The sequence below is a fragment of the Babylonia areolata genome, chromosome 24, assembly GCF_041734735.1.
Source record: "Babylonia areolata isolate BAREFJ2019XMU chromosome 24, ASM4173473v1, whole genome shotgun sequence".
NCBI lineage: Eukaryota > Metazoa > Mollusca > Gastropoda > Neogastropoda > Buccinidae > Babylonia > Babylonia areolata.
The window spans coordinates 19091527-19116142 of NC_134899.1; the positions used below are offsets into that span (position 1 = coordinate 19091527).

Genomic DNA, 24616 nt, shown 5'->3' on the forward strand with positions numbered 1-24616 from the left:
GTGTGTAAGCGCGCGCGAGCGCGCGTGTGTGTATGCGTGTGTGTGCGTGTGTGCGTGTGTGTGAATGCGTGTGCGTGAGTGTGGAGCGTGTTAAATTAAATCTAAGTAAAAAAAAAAAAAGAACAAAAGAAACAAACGTTAAACTAATCTCAGCACCGCCCATCGTCAGGAGATTAGTTCTATGACCAGGTTCACCGGCTGGATGGACATTACACCTCACGTTCCATCTGTACGCCTTTGCATTAGTGACATGCCATGATATAAACAGTTTCAGTTTCAAAGCACGGTCAAGTGCATATGCTTTAGTAACCAGACAATTGAGCATATAATTTTTCACTGTAGCTTGATGAAGCCTTTTGTACACGAAAGAGCGTCTTCACAAGTGACTGAGAACGTTGATGTTTTTGACTTTTTGTATTCATTATCAGTTGTTTCGCTTGTCAGTTTAACGACTTCTCTTTTACGAAGTCCTTTAAGTAATTTCCTGTAACTGTATTTAGAGTTTTTTTGTTTTTTTTTTTTTCTTCCAAATTTCACCCACATTTTTACCCTCATTTGCCCAGTTACATCTCCCACCCCTTCTAACCGATAATACTCAGATGTATTCATAAATACTTTATCAAAATGTCTTCAATCACCGATATGTGTGACGGGACATTAAACAAAATTCCTCCTTTCAAAGCACGCAGATTAATCCATATACACTACACCATATCTGATTCAGACCATAATCTAAAAAAAACAAAAACAAACAGGAGCAGTTTCCTCCTGACCTACTCGTAAACCCAACACAGTGATCAAATATTGAGAACTTACCTTAAGTATGTATACAACATTATTAAAGTAATATAATGAAATAAGAATTAACAATTAAACTCAACACAGTGCTCAAATCTTGAGAACCTACCTTAAATATGTATACAACATTATTAAAGTAATATAATAAAATAAGAATTAACAAGTAAGTACATCAAGGTATAATACAATGATAAAACGTATAAAGATGATAGAAAGAGAGAATAACTGAAGAAAACACCAGGGTTCTCTGAAATCGCATGCCGCTGTGCAAATTTAGTGACGACACAATTTAGTTTTCATAGAATGAATAATCATTATCGGGTTTTTGTGTTTGCTATTTTTATTGGTCACACGTTTAAATGCATATGTAATGTTTCAGGTAAAGCATTGCGCACATAACAAGTCAGTTACATACGATTTATAAACAATTTTTCCTCGAGTAAAACATGGCGAACAGTAGGATGCGGTATTAAATATCGAAGCCTGATGGGTACAATAACACCACGTATCATGCAACAAAACAGATTAATGATTAATTATCAATCACCCTCTCTCTGTATATATATATATATATATTTGTATTTCTTTTTATCACAACAGATTTCTCTGAAATTCGGGCTGCTTTCCCCAGGGAGAGAGCGTCGCTACACTACAGCGCCACCCATTTTTTTTATAAAATTTTCCTGCGTGCGGTTTTACGTGTTTTTCCTATCGACGTGGATTTTTCTACATAATTTTGCCAGGAGCATTCCTTTTGTTGCCGTGTGTTCTTTTACATGCGTTAAGTGCATGCTGCACACTGGACCTCGGTTTATCGTCTCATCCGAATGACTAGCGTCCAGACAACCACTCAAGGTCTAGTGGAAGGGGAGAAAATATCTGCGGCTGAGCCGTGATTCGAACCAGCGCGCTCAGATTCTCTCGCTTGCTAGGCGGATGCCTAACATCTAGGCCATCACTCCACTGAGTATATATATATATATATATATATATGTGTGTGTGTGTGTGTGTGTGTGTGTGTGTGTGTGTGTGTGTGTGTGTGTGTGTGCACTTCATGCAGTTCTTGTTCCGTAATCATTCAACAAATGAACAGACTTAAATTTCAATATGGTTAATATAGCAACCATTTGTAAAATGAAATCCTGTTTATTCATTGCAAGGTAGTCTGTTCAGTTCCCCCCCCCCCCCACCCCCCCACCCCCGCCCCCCCCCCCCCCCGGATATCTTAATTCCTCTCAAAACGTATTGACGTTCGGCTTTACTTTACAATTCGACTTTCATAAACATAATCATTATTGTTTTTGTATTAGGCGTTTAACATCATGAGCAAAGTGTGTCAATGTCGGTCGAAACTGCATCAGAAGTCTCTTTTCATCATCGTATTTCAATGCGTTCTTGATCGAGAAATGGAAGCTGAAGCCTCTGACTGAGAAGTTATGAGTCAACATTCGGCAATCAGTTAATGGCACTATTTAGTTTGAGTATTTTGAGCATGGATGTTTTGATTTCTCGTAGTATATGGTTGTCAGTGGAAATTTTCCAAGACGTGTTGTTATTGGGTTTTTTTTTTATGGAAGAAACAGGTGGGATTAATCAGGTAATAGAGCACGAAGTTTCTTGATATGGGATCTGGAGGCCTTGATTTCCGTCTTTTTTGACAAAAAAAATGTTTGTTAGTGTTAATGTGTGTGTGTGTGTGTGTGTGTGTGTGTGTGTGTGTGTGTGTGTGTGTGTGTATCTGTTGTGTGTGTGTTTGTGTGTGTTGTGTTGTGTGTGTGTGTGTGTGTGTGTGTGTGTGTGTGTGTGTGTTATGTTGTGTATCTGTTAACGAGAGAGACGGGAAGAATCACTGAGACAGAGAACGAGATTGAGAGAGAGAGAGAGAGAGAGAGAGATGGATGAATGGGGTTTGGGGTGGGGGCGGGGAGAGAGAGATCAAGGGCTAAATCCTTACACTTTCATTGTGAAATGCCGTGCTTCGGTTGTTTTTGTTTTTAAAGATGGTTGTAATGACCTTTTTATGATATGTCACATTTCACTCACACACACACACACACACACACACACACACACACACACACACACACACACACACACACACAAACACACACACACGCACACACACACACACATGCACAAACACACACGCGCGCGCGCACACACACACACACACACACACACATAAGGAAGAAGGGAGATACAATGACGGAAGGAGAGAGATGTGGGGTGCAGACAAACTGACAGACAGAGGCAGAAAGACAGACAGACAGGCAAACAGAAAGACAGACAGACAGACAAATGGACAAGTAGATCGACAGACAGACAACTAGCCAGCCCATCAACAGAAGTAATGAACGCGGAACTAACGTGGAAATGAACACCGCCATATATCAGCACAGTCAGTTAACAAGTAGTTAAACTCTCTCCATACGAACGGCGAAAGAGACGACGTTAACAGCGTTTAACCCCAATTGCCATCATCAAAATATTGCAAGTGGAAGGCCCTTATACTGAAGAGGTGAATGTTGACAAAAAATACCACAATTCTGACGACGGAAGCTAAAGGTTGGGTCATTCAGAAACCCACTGGACATCCGAGGGGTCTGTGTAGAGGAGAAGAGAGGACTGGCCGTACTGAGTGAGTTAACCAGGGAAGTAATCTGTCCGAGAGAGAAAGAGAGAGCTGTATTCAATACTTGCTCAATTCACCCGCACTACGCTTTTTCTAATGAAGATTCACGTCACTTCTTCGGGGATCAAAAACTGCAATTAAGTGTTCGAAAGAAAGAGACCCAAAGAGAGAAAACAGACTGAAGATATAATCATCTCCCTTTACTTTCTTGGCGTCCTGGAGCCAGTTGCATTACTCGGGACGGAAGAGCCTAGTATGGACGTAACCCGCTACTAACTGTGTGTAGTATGGAACTGACCAATGGTGTAGTTCGGTCAACGTAGGCATTTAGTCACGTGTAACTGTCAAAAAGTTAGAACCAAGCAATGCAACTGGAACTGGTGGGGAAGGGGCTTTTACATTTTCCTGTTTTATCAAATTATTTAGTTTGTTTGCTTGGATGTAAACTGGAAAGAATTTGTTAGAGGCTAAGGGTGTGTTTCTGTTTGTTTGTTTGTTTTTCCCTTCTCTGAACTGCTTTCAGTAACAGTTTTTGTTTGTGATCTCTCTCTCTCTCTCTCTCTCTCTCTCTCTCTCTCTCTGTATGTGTGTATATATATATCTGTGGCAGTATATGCATCAAACTGCTTATCTACCTATGTTTGCCAGTCAAGTCATACGTCTGTTTACTTTGTCTATCTGTCTGTCTGGCCACCGGTCACCCTTCTTTCTCACACTCAACCTTCTTATTCACCTACCTGCACTACACGTGAAATATGTACAAAGGAAATAAAACTAATGGGAAAACTGGTGGCATTTATCAGACTGATATATTTTTAATGGGGACGATTATTTCTGACGCAGAGAAAACAAACAAACAAACAAAACCCCACCAACAACAATCAAACAACAACAACAACAACAAAATCCACAAAATAACAAACAAACAAACAAAAAACAGAGAGAGAGAGAAAAAAACCTCTTTATTTCATGAAAATGCTCTCCTGTCCCTATCGATGTTACCCTTCAAACACAAAACAGTCAGTTTTGCATATCTTTTCTTCCCGTTACGATCATTTCATTTCCTGTCATCGAAGATCACCTGTATGGATTTGTGTGTGTGTGTGTGTGTGTGTGTGTGTGTGTGTGTGTGTGTGTGTGTGTGTGTGTGTGTGTGTGTGTGTGTGTGTTTTGTTGTTGTTATCTTCGATTGGAGATGCAGCACAACAAGACAGTACCACTCGTTTTTATCAAGAGTGTTCTGTCCATTCATTTTGTTTGCCTTTTGTAGTACTTTTTTGACTGACATTCTACATTGCCTTCAATGAAAGAAGACAAAATTTATTGACTACAACATATTTGCATTTGAAACTTGAATATGCAGAAATTACTCTGAATTGCTCTGATGATGATAATGATGAGGGTGTTGACAATGGCTCTGAAAGTTGCTAACTAACTGAATGATTAACTAACTACTAACTAATCAACTAGCGAACAAACCAACACGTTATACGGATCGATACAATAAACGAATGAATGAATGAACGGGTGATTTAATGAATAAATTGCTGTCTTTGTGCTTTACTTTATCCTTTTCATACCATCATTATTTCCTGCTTCCTTCCTGTCTTATTTTCTGTTTTTCTTTTCTTTTGTACGTTTTTCTTTTTCTTTCGTTCTGTTCTGTGTATTTGTTCTCCATTAATTTTCTTTATTTTCCTTTTCCATTCCTTATTCATTTAAGTTGTTTTTTGGATTTGTTTCAACGTACCCTCTAATTCCGGACCGTGAAATTAAACTGTCTCAAATGCTCACGGAGCAGACAGCGTGTTGATTTCAGCGTGTCCGCCGCAGAGCTGTTATGTCGCTTTGTCCTTTCTCGAGCTTCTTCCTTCGGGCCTACTGAGTATTCATGACTGCATGTTTGACTGGGGTCGTTTTTGTCTGCCACATTATCTGTGTGGTGCAGTTGCCCCCCTTAACTCACTCCATGCCATCAACAAAACAGAGATGGAGAGGCTTGGCTGCCATGTCATCAGAGTTGCCCCTAGAGGACCGAATTAGAAGAAAAAGTATTAACTCACAAGTCAGTCCTGACAAAGTGTAGTGTGCCACTATCAGTTTGTTTCAGTCGTTCAAGAAGGCGTCTCTGCGTGCGAACAAATCCATATACGCCACACCACATCTGCTAGGCATGCCTTACCAAAAGCGTAACCCAACGCGCTAAAGAGGCCTTGAGTGCATGCATATATTTTTGTTTTTAGAATGGATTTCTTCTACAAAATTTTACGATGGACAACACTTACGGTTCCTTATGTTTTTTCTCAATGCTCCAAGTGCGTGCTGTGCACGGGACCTCGGTCTGATCTCACCCGTGTGAGTGGACGCTCCCTTTGATGTTGCAGTCAAAACTTCGGAGAAAGGACAAGGCCGGGAAACGATCCCAGAATCTCACGGACACTGTAATCAGTGTAATGATTACCCAGATTCAAACACTCCACTGTTGGGCGCCGTTCTTTCTCTGTCTCTGGACCTTGCATTTGGAATGAACTTCCTCTTTCGCTTCGTCAGGTCTCCGCACTCAGCTCTTTCAAGTCTGGCCTTAAAACCCACCTCTTCACGAGATAGCCTCCCTCTCCTGCCTCTTTCTTGTCTTCAGTTTCTTCTTCAGTTTTGGAGTTATGCATGCGTATGAATGACTGGTGTGAAATCGCTTTGAGTTGTCTCTGCACAAGATTCAGTGCTATATAGATACTATTATTATTATTATAATGACAGATAAGCATCTTAACCTTTCTATCACCTTCCTCTTAAAAGAAGAAGGAGAACAAAAACAACAAAAGAACAAGAACACGATTAGAACACGAACAGCAACAACAACAATAGAACAAGAATGATTATACCAAGAACAACAACAAGTATCTACTCACTATTCAGCCCCTATTCTTTTTCTTCTTCCTCTTCTTCTTCTTCTTCTTCTCCTCCTTCGTTCGTGGGCTGCAACTCCAACATTCACTCGCAAAAAAACACACGAGTGGGCTTTTACGTGTATAACCGTTTTTACCCCTGTCTTGCAGGCAGCTGTACTGCGTTTTCGGGGTTGTGCATGCTGGGTATGTTCTTTGTTTCCATAATCCACCGAGAGCCTCTATAACAACGCGGAGTTCCCCCTTCAGCGTGCAGGCGGTGCTGGAGAAACACGAGACGGCCTTGCTGCTGCTGCTGGGGTTCGGGGGCTTCTCCATGCTGCTGGCTATCCTGCACAACGCCGTCCGCAAGCACGTGTTCCACGACCAGCACAACCTGGACACCACCTTCGACGCGGGCGGCAACGTCAGCCTGTCCCTGACGGCCGTCACGGTGGCCTGCCAACTGTTCTGGCCCGGGGACATTCTGCACAGCGCCACGCTCACTGTCAAGGTCGGTCGGCAGTCGTTTTTTTTGTTTGTTTTTTTTTAATTGTTTTTTGTTTGTTTGTTTGTTTGCTTGCTGGTTTTTGGGTTGTTGTTTTTTAGGGTGGATAGGTGGGTGGAAATATGTGTGTGTTAGTGTGTGTGTGTGTGTGTGTGTGTGTGTGTGTGTGTGTCTGTGTGTGTGTGTGTGTCTGTGTGTTTTGCTTGTGTGTGTGTGTGTGTGTGTGTGTGTGCTTGTTTTGTGTGTGTGTGTGTGTGTGTGTGTGTGTGTGTGTGTGTGCTATTTTCCACTTTAGTTTTTTTGTTTGTTTTGTTTTGTATTTCCCAGGAGCAGCTTTTTGCGTAATGTATTCGTCAGCCGTCTTAATCATGCAATTTTCTTTCCTTTTTTTCATTCTTGCTTTCAGCTGCTGTTTTGTTTTGTGTATGCTTTATCGTGCTTTGTCTTGGAATATAGTATGTTGAAATTGATTGCACGCTGTCACACAAGCAGAGAAACACAGGCATATGTGAATACACACACACACACACACACACACACACACACACACACACACACACACATTGAGACAAACACACACACACACACACACACACACAAACTCACCCCCCCACCCCCCACCCCCCCACACACACATACGCGCGCGCGCAGACACATACACACACGCCGCACGTGCGCACACGCACTATTTCCCAACATCAACACCCCTGACCTCTACCGTCCCAAGCACTAACCTTTCTAGAAGCCTGTTGTGCACAGCAGCTTTTGTTCAAAGTGTTCGTCAGCCGTCTTTATTGTGGGTGTCTGTTGTTTTTGCTTCTTCTTTTTTTCTACAGATCCTTTATCCCCTTCTCGTATTCTAACCCCTTGTTCTGTTGTTCCGCTGCTCTTTTTGCCTTTGGGGTAGAGTTTTGCCATGGCTGTGGAAAGGTCATTTTCTGTTAATAAGCTTGATCTGATGTAGCTTCAGGCTTACTGAATGCTCGTGACATTACTTGCGTAATGTAGAAAAAAAGAAACATTCTCCCCAACCCACAAAACAACCCTTTCGCTGCCATGACATGGAGAAAAAAACAAAAAACAAAACCACCAGTGGACACATTAGCCGTTTCCCTTTCTGACATTAAAAGACGGAAAGCTGCTCTGTACGAGGATGGTTCCATCTGTCCGCAGAGGGCTTACAGGACAAAAACGATACCAGAAATAACTTTAAAACAACAACGGCAAAAACCACCCTATCCTCAAACTGCCCTCTTCTGTGGACACAAAGACGTAAGGAGATTCCCCCAAACCCGCAAGCACTCTTCTTCACCCTCATATGATGAAAGGAGCGCACAGTCTGTTTTTAAACAGTCTGCCCTCGTGTACTGAGGCCACGTTCACAAAAAGCCAAGCCATTTGCTGACAGCCAGTTGTTGACAGCCAGTAGTTGCCGTCTATCTGAGGCTACGTTCACAAAAAGCCCTACCATTTGTTGACAGCTAGTAGTTACCGTCAGCATAAGGCTACGTTCACAAAACGCCCAGCCATTTGCTGACAGCCAGTTACCGTCAGCCTCACGCAGCAGCACACCTCAGTCAGACACAGCCAGTTGCTGTCAGCTACGACACTCTCCAGACGGAAGAAACGAATATTATTGGGATCCACGTTCTTTGTACCATTGAAGAATTCCGTCCCTTGGACCAGCTATCAGTTTCATTTGTGTGCTCCTTACAAATCAAACAGCTGGCTGGAGACGGCTGGAGGCCAGTGTGAACATTTACCGCCGCATACATGGTGGGAAAGGTAAAACAACGGAAGAAGAGGAATGGGCCCCGCCTTTCTGTCCTGAACACTAGACGCAATGGATATGATTTCAATGGCCGTAAAGGGCCATGGGGCCTTAACCTTTGAATCTATAATAGGAAGCTTAGCTTGCGAGCTGGAAGAGAAACCAGGGTCAAACAATGAAACCAGGGAAAAAGAAGTAACAGTCAGTAGCAACTCCAGGTGACGCAACGTCAAGCTACAGTCTGCTAATAGCTCATACTGGCGAGCTCGTACTCAGTATCAGTATCAGTAGCTCAAGGACGCGTCACTGCGTTCGGTCAAATCCATATACGCTACACCACATCTGCCAAGCAGATGCCTGACCAGCAGCGTAACCCAACGCGCTTAGTCAGGCCTTGGGAATAAATAAATAGATAAATAAAAAAAAAAAAAAATAAAAAAAATAAAAAATAATAATAATAGTGATAAATAAATGAAAAGGAATTATAACAATAACAGTAAATGAAAATAAAATAAGAAGACAACAATGATGATAAATTAGCAAATAAGCAAATAAATGTAAAACATGCAGACACACATTCACACATACACACACACACATGCATAACAGATATGCAACGAACATGCAGTTTCACAGATATGAAAGCACAAACAAATACACATAAACGTACAGGAGCCCCAACACACACACACACACACACACACACATTACCCTGCACCCCCCTCCCTCCTCCACACACTCATTTCTAGGCTACGTATCGCAGCTTCCACGGCACACACACACGTGTTTCAAGTTTCCAATTTTAATTATACTTTTACTCCTTTTGGAGTATGGAGGATTACTGCAAAATAATCTTTTCATGCCCAGAAAAAAAACATTTCCAAATACACAACAATGTCACATATAAGTTGAGAAAACACAAAATGTCTTTTGACTCCAAAAGTATAGCTAGGCAACATTTGCAAATCTAATCATCTTACTTACAGCTAAAATGACTTTTTTTGCCTCCTTTGAGCAAATTACAAAAATCAAAAACCGATTTTGGAGACAAATGTTTTTTAGGAACATATCTATTTCGTAACTGATCATAATTGGGACATTCCATTATAAAAATGAAACTCATCACCAATCACGGACATGTTACAAACCTTACAAAGCCGTAACTCTCGTGGTATGCCTTTATGTCTCCCTGTTTCTATTTCCAGCTTATGATTACTACTTCGAAATCTGGAGAAGCTGATAACGTAATTATCAGGCATTTGACATATATTTTTCTCTACCAAATCCACTTTTGAAATTTCAATTAAACAAACATTTACTACTCGCCTCTAGAGCATGTCTCCATAGATTTTGAAAACTATCTCTCAAAGCAATGTTGACATTCTTGCATGAAGATTCCCTCTCCAAGAAGAATTGAGCTTCTCAAACAGTCATACCCTGCTTCTATTAAAATTTGTCTGATACAACTAATCCATTTTGAAGAATAAATACCATTTCGATATAAGTCAAGTAATATCAAATATATTTTCCCAGAATATTTTTTGTGTTTGATATCACTAAGCTGGTCCAAAATCGAACTAATCTCATTTTCACAAACACACTAATTGGATAAATACCAGTTTCTCCATAAACAATTTGGGTCATAGTATTTCTGTGTGCGTACACACACATACCTCATCCTCTACATAGACACACTGACACACAGACACACACACAGACACACAGACACAGACACAGACACACACACACACACACACACACACACACACACACACACACACACACACTTCCACACACATTTATGGATCGCACAAAAGTTTCATCTCCGAACATGAAGGACGATCACTATCTTTGACCACGTGACTCTTACAGTTGAATAAAGCATTATATCTGCCAGGAGCCTTATTCAAGAAAAAATTCATTTAGCCTTAAGACAACTTGCCTTTGACATGGTACGGACTTGCAGTTGCAGTTAAAGTGAAGGTTAAGTTAACTTCGAATTCAAGACGTGTGTGCACTCAGGCAGCAAACCCATTGTTTATGATTAAAAATCACGGTGATTCCCTTCTGCGCATGCTCTCAGTTATACTTCTCACAGCATCATAGTTGAGAGCATTGTCAAGAAAGTTCGCACAACACGTGCTATCCGCAAAGCACACCTGTTTGCCCTCAACAAAAACAATGCTACAAAAAGCATCCACCATATTTACCTCTGCTTCGAGGGCAGTCACCCTTGGCAGGTGGTAAGGGTAAATTGCCTTCTGGTTTGTAGATCGCGGTAGGCTCTTGTAGTCCTGATACCGGATATTGTTTACCCTTGGGCTGTTTGCCTTGCCTCAGGCAGATTACTTGCAGGTTCACATTTACCCGCAGGCCTGACGGTCTCTTGAATTTGGCCCCAGAAGGGCTTTTGTTGCAGAGCACGTCACTGGGAAATGAAACCAGACATTGCTCACAATATCTTCTGCACGTGATTCAGGTGCTCATGCACGTTCACCACACTGGCAACACATAGCAACGCCAGGTGACAGATAGACAGAATAACTGAGAATTTGGTCCTTTCATACCTTTTGCGGAATTGGAGGATAACCAGTAAATGAATCAGGTTTACTCAGTGTTTTCTTAAAAAGTCGATTTTGTAATATCTTCTACTTTACTTCTCATTCTCCCTCAAATCTCTGAAGTCTTCTGGGTGCTGCACGGAAAAGCTGTTCACCAGATTCCTCAAATCTGTTGGCTGCATGCTAGTAATATTTGCAATGATAAAACAATAATATAATCATTATGCTGTATAAATCTCAGCCATATACATTTGTCAATGATAACGCTTTTTGAATATTTTTACAGTGTTCTGCATTGTACAAAAACTCTTGCGTTGACAGACAGATGGGAACGCAGTAGACAACTAGATAGGTATGCGTGCAGGCAAACATATATATTGCTGACTGGATTTTCCGTTCTGAATGCATGAAACGAATGGACAATTCTTGAGGACACGGTTTTGCAGACAGCCATTCACACACACGCACGCACACACAGACACACAGACATACACAGACAGAGACAGAGACAGACAGACAGACACACACACACACACACACACACACACACACACACACACACACACACACACACACACACACACAATTGCTCAGGAACAAAAAAAATAATAATCAGGTGAAAATCCTAGGAGATGAATCTAACTTTGAAGATATTTACGTCAATTTAAAAAATGGAAAGGAAAAATGAACTCGTCAAGATGAGAATGAAATATAGATTGATCGACACGAAAGGCAAATACTCCATTATGGTCCATGAAGGAACGACAGATGAGCACGCGAACATACAGCCACATCAAAGACATAGTAACAAATGAGAAGGAAGAGGAGAAGGATCAGGAGAAGAGAAGAAAGAAGAAAAAGAAGAACAACAACAACAACAATGACAAGAACAAGAAGAACAAGAACATGGAAGAACGAGAAAAACAAGAACAAGAACAATAACAAGAAGAACAAGAACAAGAAAACAAGAACAATAACAAGAAGAACAAGAACAAGAAAACAAGAACAATAACAAGAAGAACAAGAACAAGAAAACAAGAACAATAACAAGAAGAACAAGAACAGGGAGAACAAGAAAAACAAGAACAAGAACAATAACAAGAAGAACACGTAGATCAAGAATAAGGACAGGAGCAAGAACAAGACGGAGGTTAAGAAGATGAAGAGGAAGAAGAAGGAAGAGGAGGAGGGGGAGAAGAAGAAGAAGAAGAAGAAGAAGAAGAAGAAGAAGAAGGAGAAGAAGAAGAAGAAGAAGAAGAAGAAGAAGAAGAGAACCGGCAGAAGAAGAGGAAGAAAACTGAAGAAGATCTTTTGCATAGATGATTGCGTGCATCACGGGGACTAGACTAATCTCCAGTGGAATCGTTGATTGGCTGATGCATGAATGCCAATTATAATATCCTTATTCTCGGTAATATTGTTGTTGAAATTGTAATAAAGATTGTTATTGGCATCTGTCTGCCTGTCTGTCTGTCTGTCTTTCTCTTCTCTCTCTTCCTCTTTTCCCGTGTTTCTGTCTCTCTCTCTCTCTTTCTCTCTCTCCCTGTCTCTCTTTTCTTTTGTTTATGGTCCATTTGACTTTCACTGTGTGTGTGTGTGTGTGTGTGTGTGTGTGTGTGTGTGTGTGTGTGTGTGTGTGTGTGTGTGTGTGTGTGTGCATGCGTGCTAGTGCGGGTGTGTGTATGTGTTCGTGTGTGTACACGCGCGCGAGTGTGTGAGCGAGTGAGTGAGTGCGTGTGTACTTGCGTGGATCAACATTTCTTTGTCTTCTTGATTTGGGCAGAACGGAATTGCAGGGCCTTTCTGGTACGCTGTGGGCATCATCATCAACATCTTCATCTTCCCCATCTTCTCTGTACAGTTCAAAACTCGTGCCCCGGGCGCCAAGACCTACTTACAGGTAGGCAAAGCAGTCGTGGAGGTAAACTCACGTGAGATAAGGAATTCGTTTCCTCTGACAAACAAACCGATTTTTTAACAGTATTGTGTTTCTTTGTCTACCCTTCACTTTGCCCACCTCCCGTAAAAACAACAACAACAACAGTTTTGTTGTGTTTCCTTTGGATGTCTAGATGAAAGAGATCCATTATGATTGTGATTTGATGTGTTGAATGTGTTTCAGCTTGTGATATTGTGAATAGTGAGTGACGAGCGTGTGGATGCACAATTAATTTCCAAACGGATGAATAAAGACATATTGTATTTCTTTCAATCCACTTTCCTTCTTTTTCCCTTACTTTTCTTCTTCCTTCCTTCTTTCCCTTCACCCATTCGTTCGTTTGTTCTTTCTCTCTTTCATATACAATTTTTACCTTGTCTCATTTAGGTCTGGTTTGAGACTCTGGTGTATTAGTTATGTTCCGGTTTTAAGTCACTTAATCTCAGGTAATAGCGCCGACGAGGATAACTTTCCCACTTAAGTAGGGAGGGGACCAATCTTACACTGCTCTGGCACAACCAGAACGACAACACGTAAAGATGAGCGGCGGAAATGCCAATTTTCATGTTGGGCGTCTGTGTTTCTCACTCAACAACATGGAGACTGCGAGCTCGTCGCTCTACCGACAAGGATTGCATGGCACCCATAAATCTATCGTTTGTTTCTCTGTTTCTTCTCCTCATACGCAGTAACAATATATATCTCCGTACCAAACCTTTATTCGAGCTTGTATTTTGAACATCAGACTAGATTTGAGACACAAAACAGAAAGTCAAGGAATTTTCACATTATAATGACACCAGCACGTGATTGTACTTCGCGTCAGGTTTCTTTTGTTTTCCTTTCTCTTCCTCCTCCTCCTCCTCCTCCACTTCCTCCACCTTCTTTCTTCTTCTTTCTTTCAGCTGTTTTGTTTGTTTGTTTGGTTAGTTTTTGTGAGGTCATGGTGAATGAAAAAAAAAGTTTGTTGCTTATCCTTTTACCTTCAACAGAACATTCCATTCTTATCCTTTACAAAACATTCCAGTTCGGGTTCTGTCTTTAGAATACTCGCGTGCAAAGGAAACCTGTGCATGCCAGACAGACGCCGTGTGCAGACAAACGTGCCACATGCTGTGTCTCTTGATGTGACCAGCGCGCTGGGATTATGCGTTGGTCAGGCATATGCCCTTTGGTTTTTGTTCATTTTGTTGCTTTTCTTTTAACGCGGATGTGGTCTGCATGCTTTGACACCTTAAAACAAACTGAAGATGTGTAGGTTAGGCATCTGCCCTTTGTTTTGGTTTTCTTTTCAACGCAGATGTGATCAGAACGCCTTTGACACCTCATTGAAACAAACTCAATTTGCGTAGGTCAGGCATCTGGTCTTTGTTTTAATGCAAATGTGATCCTAACGCTTTTGACACCTCATTGAAACAAACTGAATATGCGTAGGTCAGGCATCTGGTCTTTGTTTTAATGCAGATGTGATCCCAACGCTTTTGACATCTCTCTTTGAAACAAACTGAATATGCATACGTCAGGCATCTTGTCGTTGTTTAAATCAGATGTGATTCCAACGCTTTTAACACTTCTCTTGAAAAGCAAACTGAATATGCGTAGGTCAGGCATCTTGTCGCTGTTTAAATCAGATGTGATCCTAACGCTTTTGACACCTCTCTTGAAAAGCAAACTGAATATGCGTAGGTCAGGCATCTTGTCGCTGTTTAAATCAAATGTGATCATTACGCTTTTGACACCTCTCTTGAAAAGCAAACTGAATATGTGAGGTCAGGCATCTTGTCGCTGTTTAAATCAGATGTGATCATTACGCTTTTGACACCTCTCTTGAAAAGCAAACTGAATATGTGAGGTCAGGCATCTTGTCGCTGTTTAAATCAGATGTGATCATTACGCTTTTGACACTCTCTTGAAAAACGAACTCAATATCCGTAGGTCAGGCATCTGCTTATTCGGTTTTAACGCAGTTATGGTCCTACCGCTTTCGACACCTCTCCTTGAAACATACAGAAACTGAAACTGTGTGTTCAGATCATCCGAGCTCGCTTCGGCACGAAGACGCACGCAGTGTTCTGCTGTTTCGGGCTGATGACCAACGTGGTGATCACCATCGGCATTCTGCTGGCTGGCCGCGCGACCATCCAGTCCCTCACCAAGGACGCCTCGGACGAGTTCGCCGTGCTGCTCATGGCGACGCTGTTCGGGTCCTACTCGCTGATCGGGGGTCTGGGCACCACCTTCTACGTGTCCTATTTCAACGCCTGCCTCGTCTTCCTCCTCCTCCTCGTCTTCGTGGTGCAGGTGTGTGGATGAATTCTAATTGTGTATGTCTTTGTTTTTGATTCAAAGTATGATATTTTCTCTCTAATTTTTGGGATTGACATAAGCTTACATTTGGGCCAACAGCAAAGTGAGAGCTGTAAAATCAATGGTTTCTCCATTGCAATGGGAATTCATTAACAGAATAGTCTTTTTTGAAGGACAATGACTCTCAAACCAGGAGGCATGACTGCACCGGCTCTTATTGCTGCAGCCTTGGGGCTAGTTGGCCTTCGGGAACCATCCCAACGCTGACTGTCCTAAAACCTTGGCCTAGAGAGTGGGGATGTAACTTGGGCAAGAGACTCTCCACTATAATCTACTTCTGGCCCAGATAGTCTGGAGAGCAGTTGCTTCCACTGCTGTTTTGATGGCCATAGTCGGACAACTGACTATCATACTTCTCTTATTGTGCTTATTCTGTTTGTATGATTGTGATTACCGTATACGAGATTTAAGTGAGCCGTTTTAGTATTTAAGAATTTGACGTCTTTTATGAATTAATGTTGAATGAAAGTGAAACCTTGGTTATTGCATGTGTATGATTGTGATCATTGTATATGAAGTTCACACCAGCTTAGCTTTATGTTGTGTCTTTTATGTATTCATATTGATTGACTGTGATTCTCTTCTTGATATGATGGAGTATTCTGTATCCTGGACTCGACAGGTGCTGCACAACTCGGACGACCAATGGCAGAGGATAGGGGACACGGGCAAGATGTACCAGGCCATCTCCTGTCTTCAGGTACCCCGGGGAGACAGCATGGGGGGCAGCTACGTCACCTTCAGGTAACATGCTGAGGCTGGGGGTGGGATGCGTGTGTGGGTGGGGTGGGCGGTAGTGGAGGTAGGCTGACGAAGGCAGCCTCAAATAGGGCGGTAGGGTTGGATAGAGACAGTGACAGAGACAAGGGGAGAGGGGAAGGCTGACGAAGGCAGCCTCAAATAGGGCGGTAGGGTTGGATAGAGACAGTAACAGGTTCAAGATTCAAGATTCAAGATTCAAAAACTTTATTACTCAAGGATTAAGATTTTAGGCATTGCCTAGTCTTCCAATCTGTCCTTGTGACAACAAAAACAGAAACGATGAGACACAACAATAATAACTATAGTAAATACTACCACGACTACTACTACTACTAATGATGATGATGATGATTATAATACTTATCAACAGACCATCATCATCATCATAAAAAAAAATATAATGAAGGGAACACTGTCACATACTCACACCCACCCACCCACACACATATGCACACACTCATCCCCAAACACACACACCCTTATGCATATACATATTTGCACATATACCCACATGCATGCATATGTCTACATGTACATACAGATATGTATGCATATGTATACATAAACATAATTAGGTATCAAATCATATTGTAGAACATTATAGATCATATTGTAGTACAATAGCAGATATTGAAAAAAGAAAAGAAAAAAATCAAGAAGTAAAGGGGTTATTAAGACTGTCAAATTAATCACAGAGATAAGGGGAGAGGGGAAGGCTGAGGAAGGCAGCCTCAAATAGGGCGGTAGGGTTGGATAGAGACAGTGACAGAGACAAGGGGAGAGGGGAAGGCTGAGGAAGGCAGCCTCAAATAGGGCGGTAGGGTTGGATAGAGACAGTGACAGAGACAAGGGGATAGGGGAAGGCTGAGGAAGGCAGCGTCAAATAGGGCGGTAGGGTTGGATAGAGACAGTGACAGAGATAAGGGGAGAGGGGAAGGCTGAGGAAGGCAGCCTCAAATAGGGCGGTAGGGTTGGATAGAGACAGTGACAGAGACAAGGGGAGAGGGGAAGGCTGAGGAAGGCAGCCTCAAATAGGGCGGTAGGGTTGGATAGAGACAGTGACAGAGACAAGGGGAGATGGGGAGGCTGAGGAAGAGAATAGGAGTAGGCCGCTACGTGACCTTCAGGTAACCTGTTGAGGCTGAGGGGGCAGGGGTGGGGAAGGGGTTGGGGTGCTTGTGCACTTGTGCAGGTGTCGGGGAAGGGCAAAGGACGTCCGCGCGTCAAATAGGGAAGTAGGGTGAGGATGTTTGGAGAGGTGGGGTGGGTTAGACAGTGACAGAGAGAGAGAGAGAGAGAGAGAGAGAGAGAGAGAGAGAGAGAGAAGGGGGGTAGGAGAGGAAGTGGGAGGAAAATAGGAGAAGGCAACTACTTGACTTCAGATAACCTACTGCGGCTGAGGGCAATTGTGTGAGGGTCTGTGGAGAGGTGGCGTGGGGGAGAGACAGTGACAGAGAGACTGGCGGAGAGCGGGAGGGAGAGTTAGAGTAGACCGACACCTGACCTTCAGATAACCCTGCTGGGGCTGGAAAGAGGAAGCGGAGGAGGGGCGGTGGTGGATTTGAGTGTCCACGTCAAATAGGGCAGTATGGTGAGGGTGTGTTGATAGGTGGTGTGGGGGAAACACGGTAACAGTGACAGAGAGAGAGAGAAAGAGAGAGACAGAGACAGAGAGAAACAGAGAGAGAGAGAGTGATGAGGAGGGGGAAGGGAGGAAGATAGAGAGAGTAAAAGTAGGCGGGTACGTGGCAGCGGAGATTAGAAAAGAGAGATAAACCACTTGCAGAAATTGCTGAAGCCAGGCAGCCTGCGCCGCGACACGCATTCATTATTCATGAGCTGCCTTTGCCCCGCCCAAACTAAAGGAAAGCGTCAGTCGAACGCAGTCTCCTGAGTGATTTTATAATTTGGATTACACCTTTTTTCCCTTTTCTGTTTGCTTCATCCCACGCAGATGTCAAACTCAATTTTGTTGTGAATAACATTCCTAAATATTTATATGTATTGGTTACTTTTATTTCCCTATCACCACAGCACCATTTTTCACGAGTCGAAAGATGACCTCAATTGCGGAAAACTATAATATTGGTCTTATCGAGATTCACTGTTTGTTGTAGTCTGTCTGTTTCTTGCTTAAGGGCATTTAATTGATTTTGTAACCCTATGGGTGTGTCAGACAAGAGAACAACATCATCAGCAAATAGCATTAAGAGCAAATCTGTTGTGCCAGGTATCATTTGTATTCCATGTCTCCCCTTCTTTGATAACTCCACTGCCAATTCACCGATGAAAAAGGAAAACAGCTGTGAGCTTAGCATACAACCTTGTTTAACCCCTCTTGGACACTGAAAAAAGTCTGAATAAATACCTTTGTCAAGAACACATACAAGTACAGAATTGTAGATGCTTTTAACAGCCATGTAAAACTCCCGAGAGAGAGAGACAGAGACAGAGACTTAGAGAGAGAGATAGAGCACAATAAAACGATCTGCTCGGGCAACATGAAGCGTTCGTATATATATGAATTATATATATGATTATGTACATATAGATAGATTTAGATTTACATACTGATAGATCTATATGAAATTATGTATGCATGTATTCATGTATGTATGTATGTATGTATAGACAGATGTTAGAAGAGAGACAGAGCTGAATATGTGTTTTATGTTTTGATATATATATTTTTTTTTTTGTTTTTTTTTGAAGAAATGGTGATGTAAACCAGAAAGTGTGAAGAAAAAGTAGCGTTACGAAAACGCAGTTCAATAATTTATAACTGTCTCTCTCATGTGCAACATTGCGCTGGGGAGGGGGGGGGGCGAGGAGGGGGGGGAGTTGGTGGTGGGGGGAGCTGCTTTATTTTCTTTTCATATTTTCTACATTCAAGCAGATGCAAACGTGCTAAAAACCAAGCAAAAATGAATCGGTTTTCATTGTATACAGCGAATCTTACTACACGTGGGAAATTCCAGGCATAACTTAACTTTCGAGTTTTACTGCAGCTGAACCGTCAGAACCGACCAGTTTCCTTCAGGTTGGGAAGGAGAGGGTGATTTACCCCCACCCTTCCGCACTGCGTGTGTGCCCCAAAACGGCTTCAGCACTGTTATAGACAGTAAGAAGGGGCCTGCCGCGAGTGGTTTATCTCTCTTTTCTAATCTCCGGTGGCATTCAGATAGTCTGTCAGGGCTGGGGAAGTCTACGTCAAACCAAAGGAGTGGGGGTGAGGGTGTGTGGAGAGGTGGGGTAGGGGAGAGATAGTAACAGAGTTTGAGAGAGTGAGGAGGAGAGGGACGGGGATAGCGAGAGTGAGTACGTGAGGGGAGAATGAGAGGTAGACTGGGTAGAAAGATACGTCATTATCTGAACCGCGCAAGAATGGAGCTTTTCTCTCAAAGCCAGGACTTGACACAGTCACGCACACAGCCTGTCCTTCAACATTCACGCACACAGCCTGTCCTTAAACACAACGATCGGCTTCGGATCCACTCTGTTTACGCATACCCAGATTCAAACACTCCACTGTTGGACGCCGTTCTTTCTCTGTCTCTGGAATGAAATTTCTCTTTCGCTTCGTCAGCTCAGGTCTCGGCACTCAGCTCTTTCAAGTCTGGCCTTAAAACCCACCTCTTTACAAAATAGCCTCCCTCTCCTACCTCTTCCTTGTCATCTTCTTCTTCTTCTTCTGCGTTCGTGGGCTGCAACTCCCACGTTCACTCGTATGCACACGAGTGGGCTTTTACGTGTATGACCGTTTTTACCCCGCCATGTAGGCAGCCATACTCCGTTTTCGGGGGTGTGCATGCTGGGTATGTTCTTGTTTCCATAACCCACCGAACGCTGACATGGATTACAGGATCTTTAACGTGCGTATTTGATCTTCTGCTTGCATATACACACGAAGGGGGTTCAGGCACTAGCAGGTCTGCACATATGTTGACCTGGGAGATCGGAAAAATCTCCACCCTTCACCCACCAGGCGCCGTCACCGTGATTCGAACCCGGGACCCTCAGATTGACAGTCCAACGCTTTAACCACTCGGCTATTGCGCCCGTCTTCCTTGTCATCAGTTTCTTCAGTTTTAGAGTTATGCATGCGTGTGAATGACTGGTGTGAAAGCGCTTAGATTGTCTCTGCACAAGATTCAGCGCTATATAAATACCATTATTATTTTATTTTTATTTTTTTTATTTATTTTTTTTTTTGCTGCCTCAACATCTGCACCATTTCAGTGGCATTACTCCCACGCCGCTCATTTAGATTCCCCCATACACGGCCACACCCGGGTTCGTCCATCGCAGTTCCAGCGTCGGCAGTCCACAGGGAACCATCGATGTTAGGTCGCCAGGAGGCCACACACCAGAGGAGACCCTGCACTGCTGCTGAGTCACTTCGGTGGTGCTCAGTGGTGCCTGTTCTGTTTTAACGTACTTAGGACACCACCTACTAAGCCCCCTACTAACGACAATAATATTAGGCTTAGTCGCGGAGCCAGACTGAGTGAGATAAATACCATTATTATTATTATTATTATTACTACTACTGCCCTTACTCCTTTGTCCCAGGTCGTGGGGCGCCTTCCTGTACGGCGTCATCGAGGTGTTCGTGTCGTCAGCGGTGACGTATTGTGACCAGGCGTCCTGGCAGTCCCGCATCGCCGCCAAGCCCGTGCAGGGAGTATGGGGCTTCCTGCTGGCCGGCTTCATCTGGTTCTCCATCCCCAACGTCATGGCCGTCACCACCGGCATGGCCTACCTGGCCCTCAGCTCAGGCAACGCCACGCACCTGCTCACACCTGGTCACTTGGATGAAGGTGAGGGTGGGGGTTCTTTTGTTTCTATGTTGCTGTTGTATTTCTTTTCTCTTAATTTCTAAACTTACCTCCATTCCTATGCACCGTGACAGAATCGGTTAAACATGGACTTCCTGCTCCTCCAGTGTTCACCAGTGATCAGGGTTCGAGGCCACGTTCTTTGCACGGTGTTGTGTGTCTTCGGGGAAAGTAAAATAGTTTATTCACTCAGCCCAGGTGTGAATGGGAACCTGACTGGTTAGGGGAGTTAAAACCGTCGGGGGTGGGAGGAAACAGGGGAAGCTGGGGAAGCTGGGGAGCGGGGGGTCGGGGGTGGGGGTGGGTGGGTGGGTGGGTGGGGGGGACGAAAGGGTTCCGCCTTCCTATGCCAAGAATTCCCTGCCCCAGCGGCAGTAATAGGACATGAGACCTTTGACCTGTTTGTTGTTGTTGTTGTTTTTACTTTAATCTGTGTCAAGTAGTATTAAAGTGAAAATGTACGACAATGTGTTGAAGAATGAACGCACAACATGATATATACAGTGGTTGAATGTTCGTGTGTTGTTCAGAGTTACAGTATCAATTATAATGTTTAATGTGCATTGCTTTTATACTCACGTCTTATATGTCTTATAAGCAAATACCGTGTTTAATGTTTCAGTGTTCAGTAATTGTTTACGTTTGTTTTCGCCGCACCTGGTGTAATTTCTCTTTATGAGATGAGTGTGTGTCGGGGCGCGCGCGCGCGTGTGTGTGTATGTGTGTGTGTGTGTGTATGTGTGTGTGTGTGTGTGTGTGTGTGTGTGTGTGTGTGTGTGTGTGTGTTGTGGTGGGGGGGGGGGGATCAGGTCTGGTGACCCCCCTGATCGCGGAGAAGGTGCTGGGATCCACGGGGGGCATTCTGGTGCTGACCATGGGAGCTATGGCTCTCATGTCCACCGGCTCTGGGGAGGTTATGGCTCTGTCCTCCATCATCGTCTATGACATCTACCAGACCTACATTCAGCCCTTCAGGTGGGTGAATAAAACAGACTAAACATAATAGAACAGACTACTTTACTGTCATAAAGCCTTTAGTTTTATAAGGCACAATATAAATATAAAATGTAACATAAAGAAATAGTCGTGGACAAATTTCGCCAGCCTTGGTTGTGATTCTTGTATGATAAGCTCGCTAGGCTTGGCATCTGGACGACATATGTCTTTTAAGGATCTGTTCCTGTAGATATTGTATTTCACACAATTGTCTAAAAGATGAATTTCGTCTTCTGACCTCTTACAGGTAGCACACAGTTTGTTCTTTTGGCACATTTTTATACCTTTCCTGTTCGATCTGTAAGTTACGGGCGCTGATTCGTAACACGGTGCTTTCCTGTGTTTTGTATTTGCAGTATTTTTTTGAAATATTAGTAAGTGATGTGACGATTTATCATCAGTATGAGTAGAGACCCTAGATGATTCGATTTTTGTCCCTCTTTAATGTTTGCCGTAACCAGTTTTGCATTGTATGACAAAGACTAAAGCAGAAATGATATGTAAGCTTCGTTCGTTTATTTATTTATAGTCTGTTCATCTAAGATGATGATATTAGACTGATATGTAAGCATTGTGTCCACGTTTATAAACATTTACTACATTGCATTGAGAAGTACCCAATAGTTCAAATGAAACTGTATTGTTTATAGCCAAGCCAAACAACACAGGGTCATTACAGAGTTACAAAAATTATCATGTTCGGTTTGGTAACTCCATTTATGAGCGAGCTCTTTGACAGACAGAAGGATCTGAAAAGTCAGCCTTATTTGTCACCAGATGCAGACTGACTTGTGTAATTTATTAATCCTCTGTTTTTAGAAAGAAAACAAAAGACACAGATCATTCAGGTTTCACAAATTATGACGCACAAATGAGTCAACGGATAATTGGTGTGGCACTTGGGATGATCTGATAGTGTTCATGAGTAACTGTTTCATTCACATGAGCAAATGTACATTTGTTGTTGCTGTGTTTTTTTTAACAGAAAAGGCCTGAGGAGCGAGCAGTGTGTGCTGTGTGGTAAAACCAAGAAGGAACTGGCTACGAGAGGAGCGGCCGACAATGCTGATGACATGTGCACGTGTGTTGCTGTGTATCGATGTGTGCTGTGCAGTGAGGACCTCAGTCATAGTGGTGCAAAGGTAAGGCAGTAAGACTGTGACCTACCTGGGGCCATATTCAAGACAAATTCATTTTGCCTTGAGAAAAGTTACCTTTAACATTGTAGGGACCCGCGGGTACAGTTTATCTTGAAGGTAAAGTTATCTTCGTATTCGAGACACGCACAGTGCACTCAGGCACCCATCATCTATAATTAAAAATCCCTGTGATTCCCTTCTGCACATGTTCTTTTACTTCTCACCACACCACAGTTCAGAACATTGTCGAGACAGTTAGGAAAACACGGGCTATCCGCAAAACGTGCTTGTTTTCCCTCCTATCTCTGCGGCTGCCTTCACCTCTACACTCCATCTCGCTCACTACGATCGGCCTCGGATCCACTCTGTTTACGCATACCCAGATTCAAACACTCGACTGTTGGCCGCCGTTCTTTCTCTGTTTCTGGACCTTGCGATTGGAATGAACTTTCTTTTTCGCTTCGTCAAGTCTCCACACTCAGCTCTTTCAAGTCTGGCCTTAAAACCCACCTCTTCCCAAAATAGCCTCCCTTGCCTGCCCTTCCTTGTCTTTAGTTTCTACAGTATTAGAGTTATGCATGCGTGTGAATGACTGGTGCGAAAGCGCTTTGATTTGTCTCTGCACAAGATCCAGCGCTATATAAATACCATTATTATTATTATTATTATTATTCAACAAAAACAACGCCACAAAAGGATCCGCTATGTTAACCTCTGCTTCGTGGGCAGTCACCCTTGGCAGGTAATAAGGGCAAATTTGTCTTTGGGTTTGAAGACCCACTGGTAGACTTGAGTGTTCCTGAATACCGCATACTGCTTACCCTCGAGCGGTTTGCCTTGCCTCGGATAGATTTCCCTGCAGGTACACCTTTACCCACAGGCACGATGGTCTCTTGGATACGGCCCCTGAAGGCAACATTTCCATGTGGCCGGGAACATTTTGCAACTGGAGTGCTGCACTAAAGTCTTGATCACCTCAGAGTCCAAACGTACATGGTTCATCGTGATCTCTCCAAAGTTGTGTGCTCTCTCTCTCTCTCTCTCTCTCTCTCACACACACACACACACACACACACACACACACACACACACACACACACACACACTCAGAGTTTACTGTGATCGACACAAGCAATTCTTTGTGATCACATCAAAGTTCATGCATACAGGCGTTTCATTGTGACCACCTCAAAGTCCACCAATACAGACAGCTTATCGTGATTCACCAAGTACGCATGTAGATTATGGTGATCACTTCAATGTGCTTTCTTTCTTTCTTATTTCTTTCTTTCTGTCATTCTTTCTGTTTTTTCCTTTCCCTCTGTCTTCCCCAATTCTACTATCTCCCATTCTTTAATGTTTCTCCCTTTCTTTCTTTCTTTCTTTATTCACATTGTTCCTTCCTTTTTTTATTTCCCTC

General features: G+C 43.0%; 1 protein-coding gene across 4 annotated transcripts in view; it reads left to right on the forward strand.

The window, feature by feature from the left end:
* The window catches only part of LOC143299112 (uncharacterized), a 54145-nt gene that overhangs the window by 24207 nt on the left and 5322 nt on the right, over positions 1-24616 (forward strand). For all 4 annotated transcript variants that reach the window (XM_076612242.1, XM_076612243.1, XM_076612244.1 and 1 more), the window contains 7 exons: positions 6586-6829; positions 12939-13055; positions 15126-15395; positions 16084-16205; positions 20796-21043; positions 21871-22036; positions 23043-23199. In XM_076612242.1, coding sequence (XP_076468357.1) covers positions 6586-6829; positions 12939-13055; positions 15126-15395; positions 16084-16205; positions 20796-21043; positions 21871-22036; positions 23043-23199 — 1324 coding nt within the window. The remainder of the gene's footprint in view (positions 1-6585; positions 6830-12938; positions 13056-15125; positions 15396-16083; positions 16206-20795; positions 21044-21870; positions 22037-23042; positions 23200-24616) is intronic.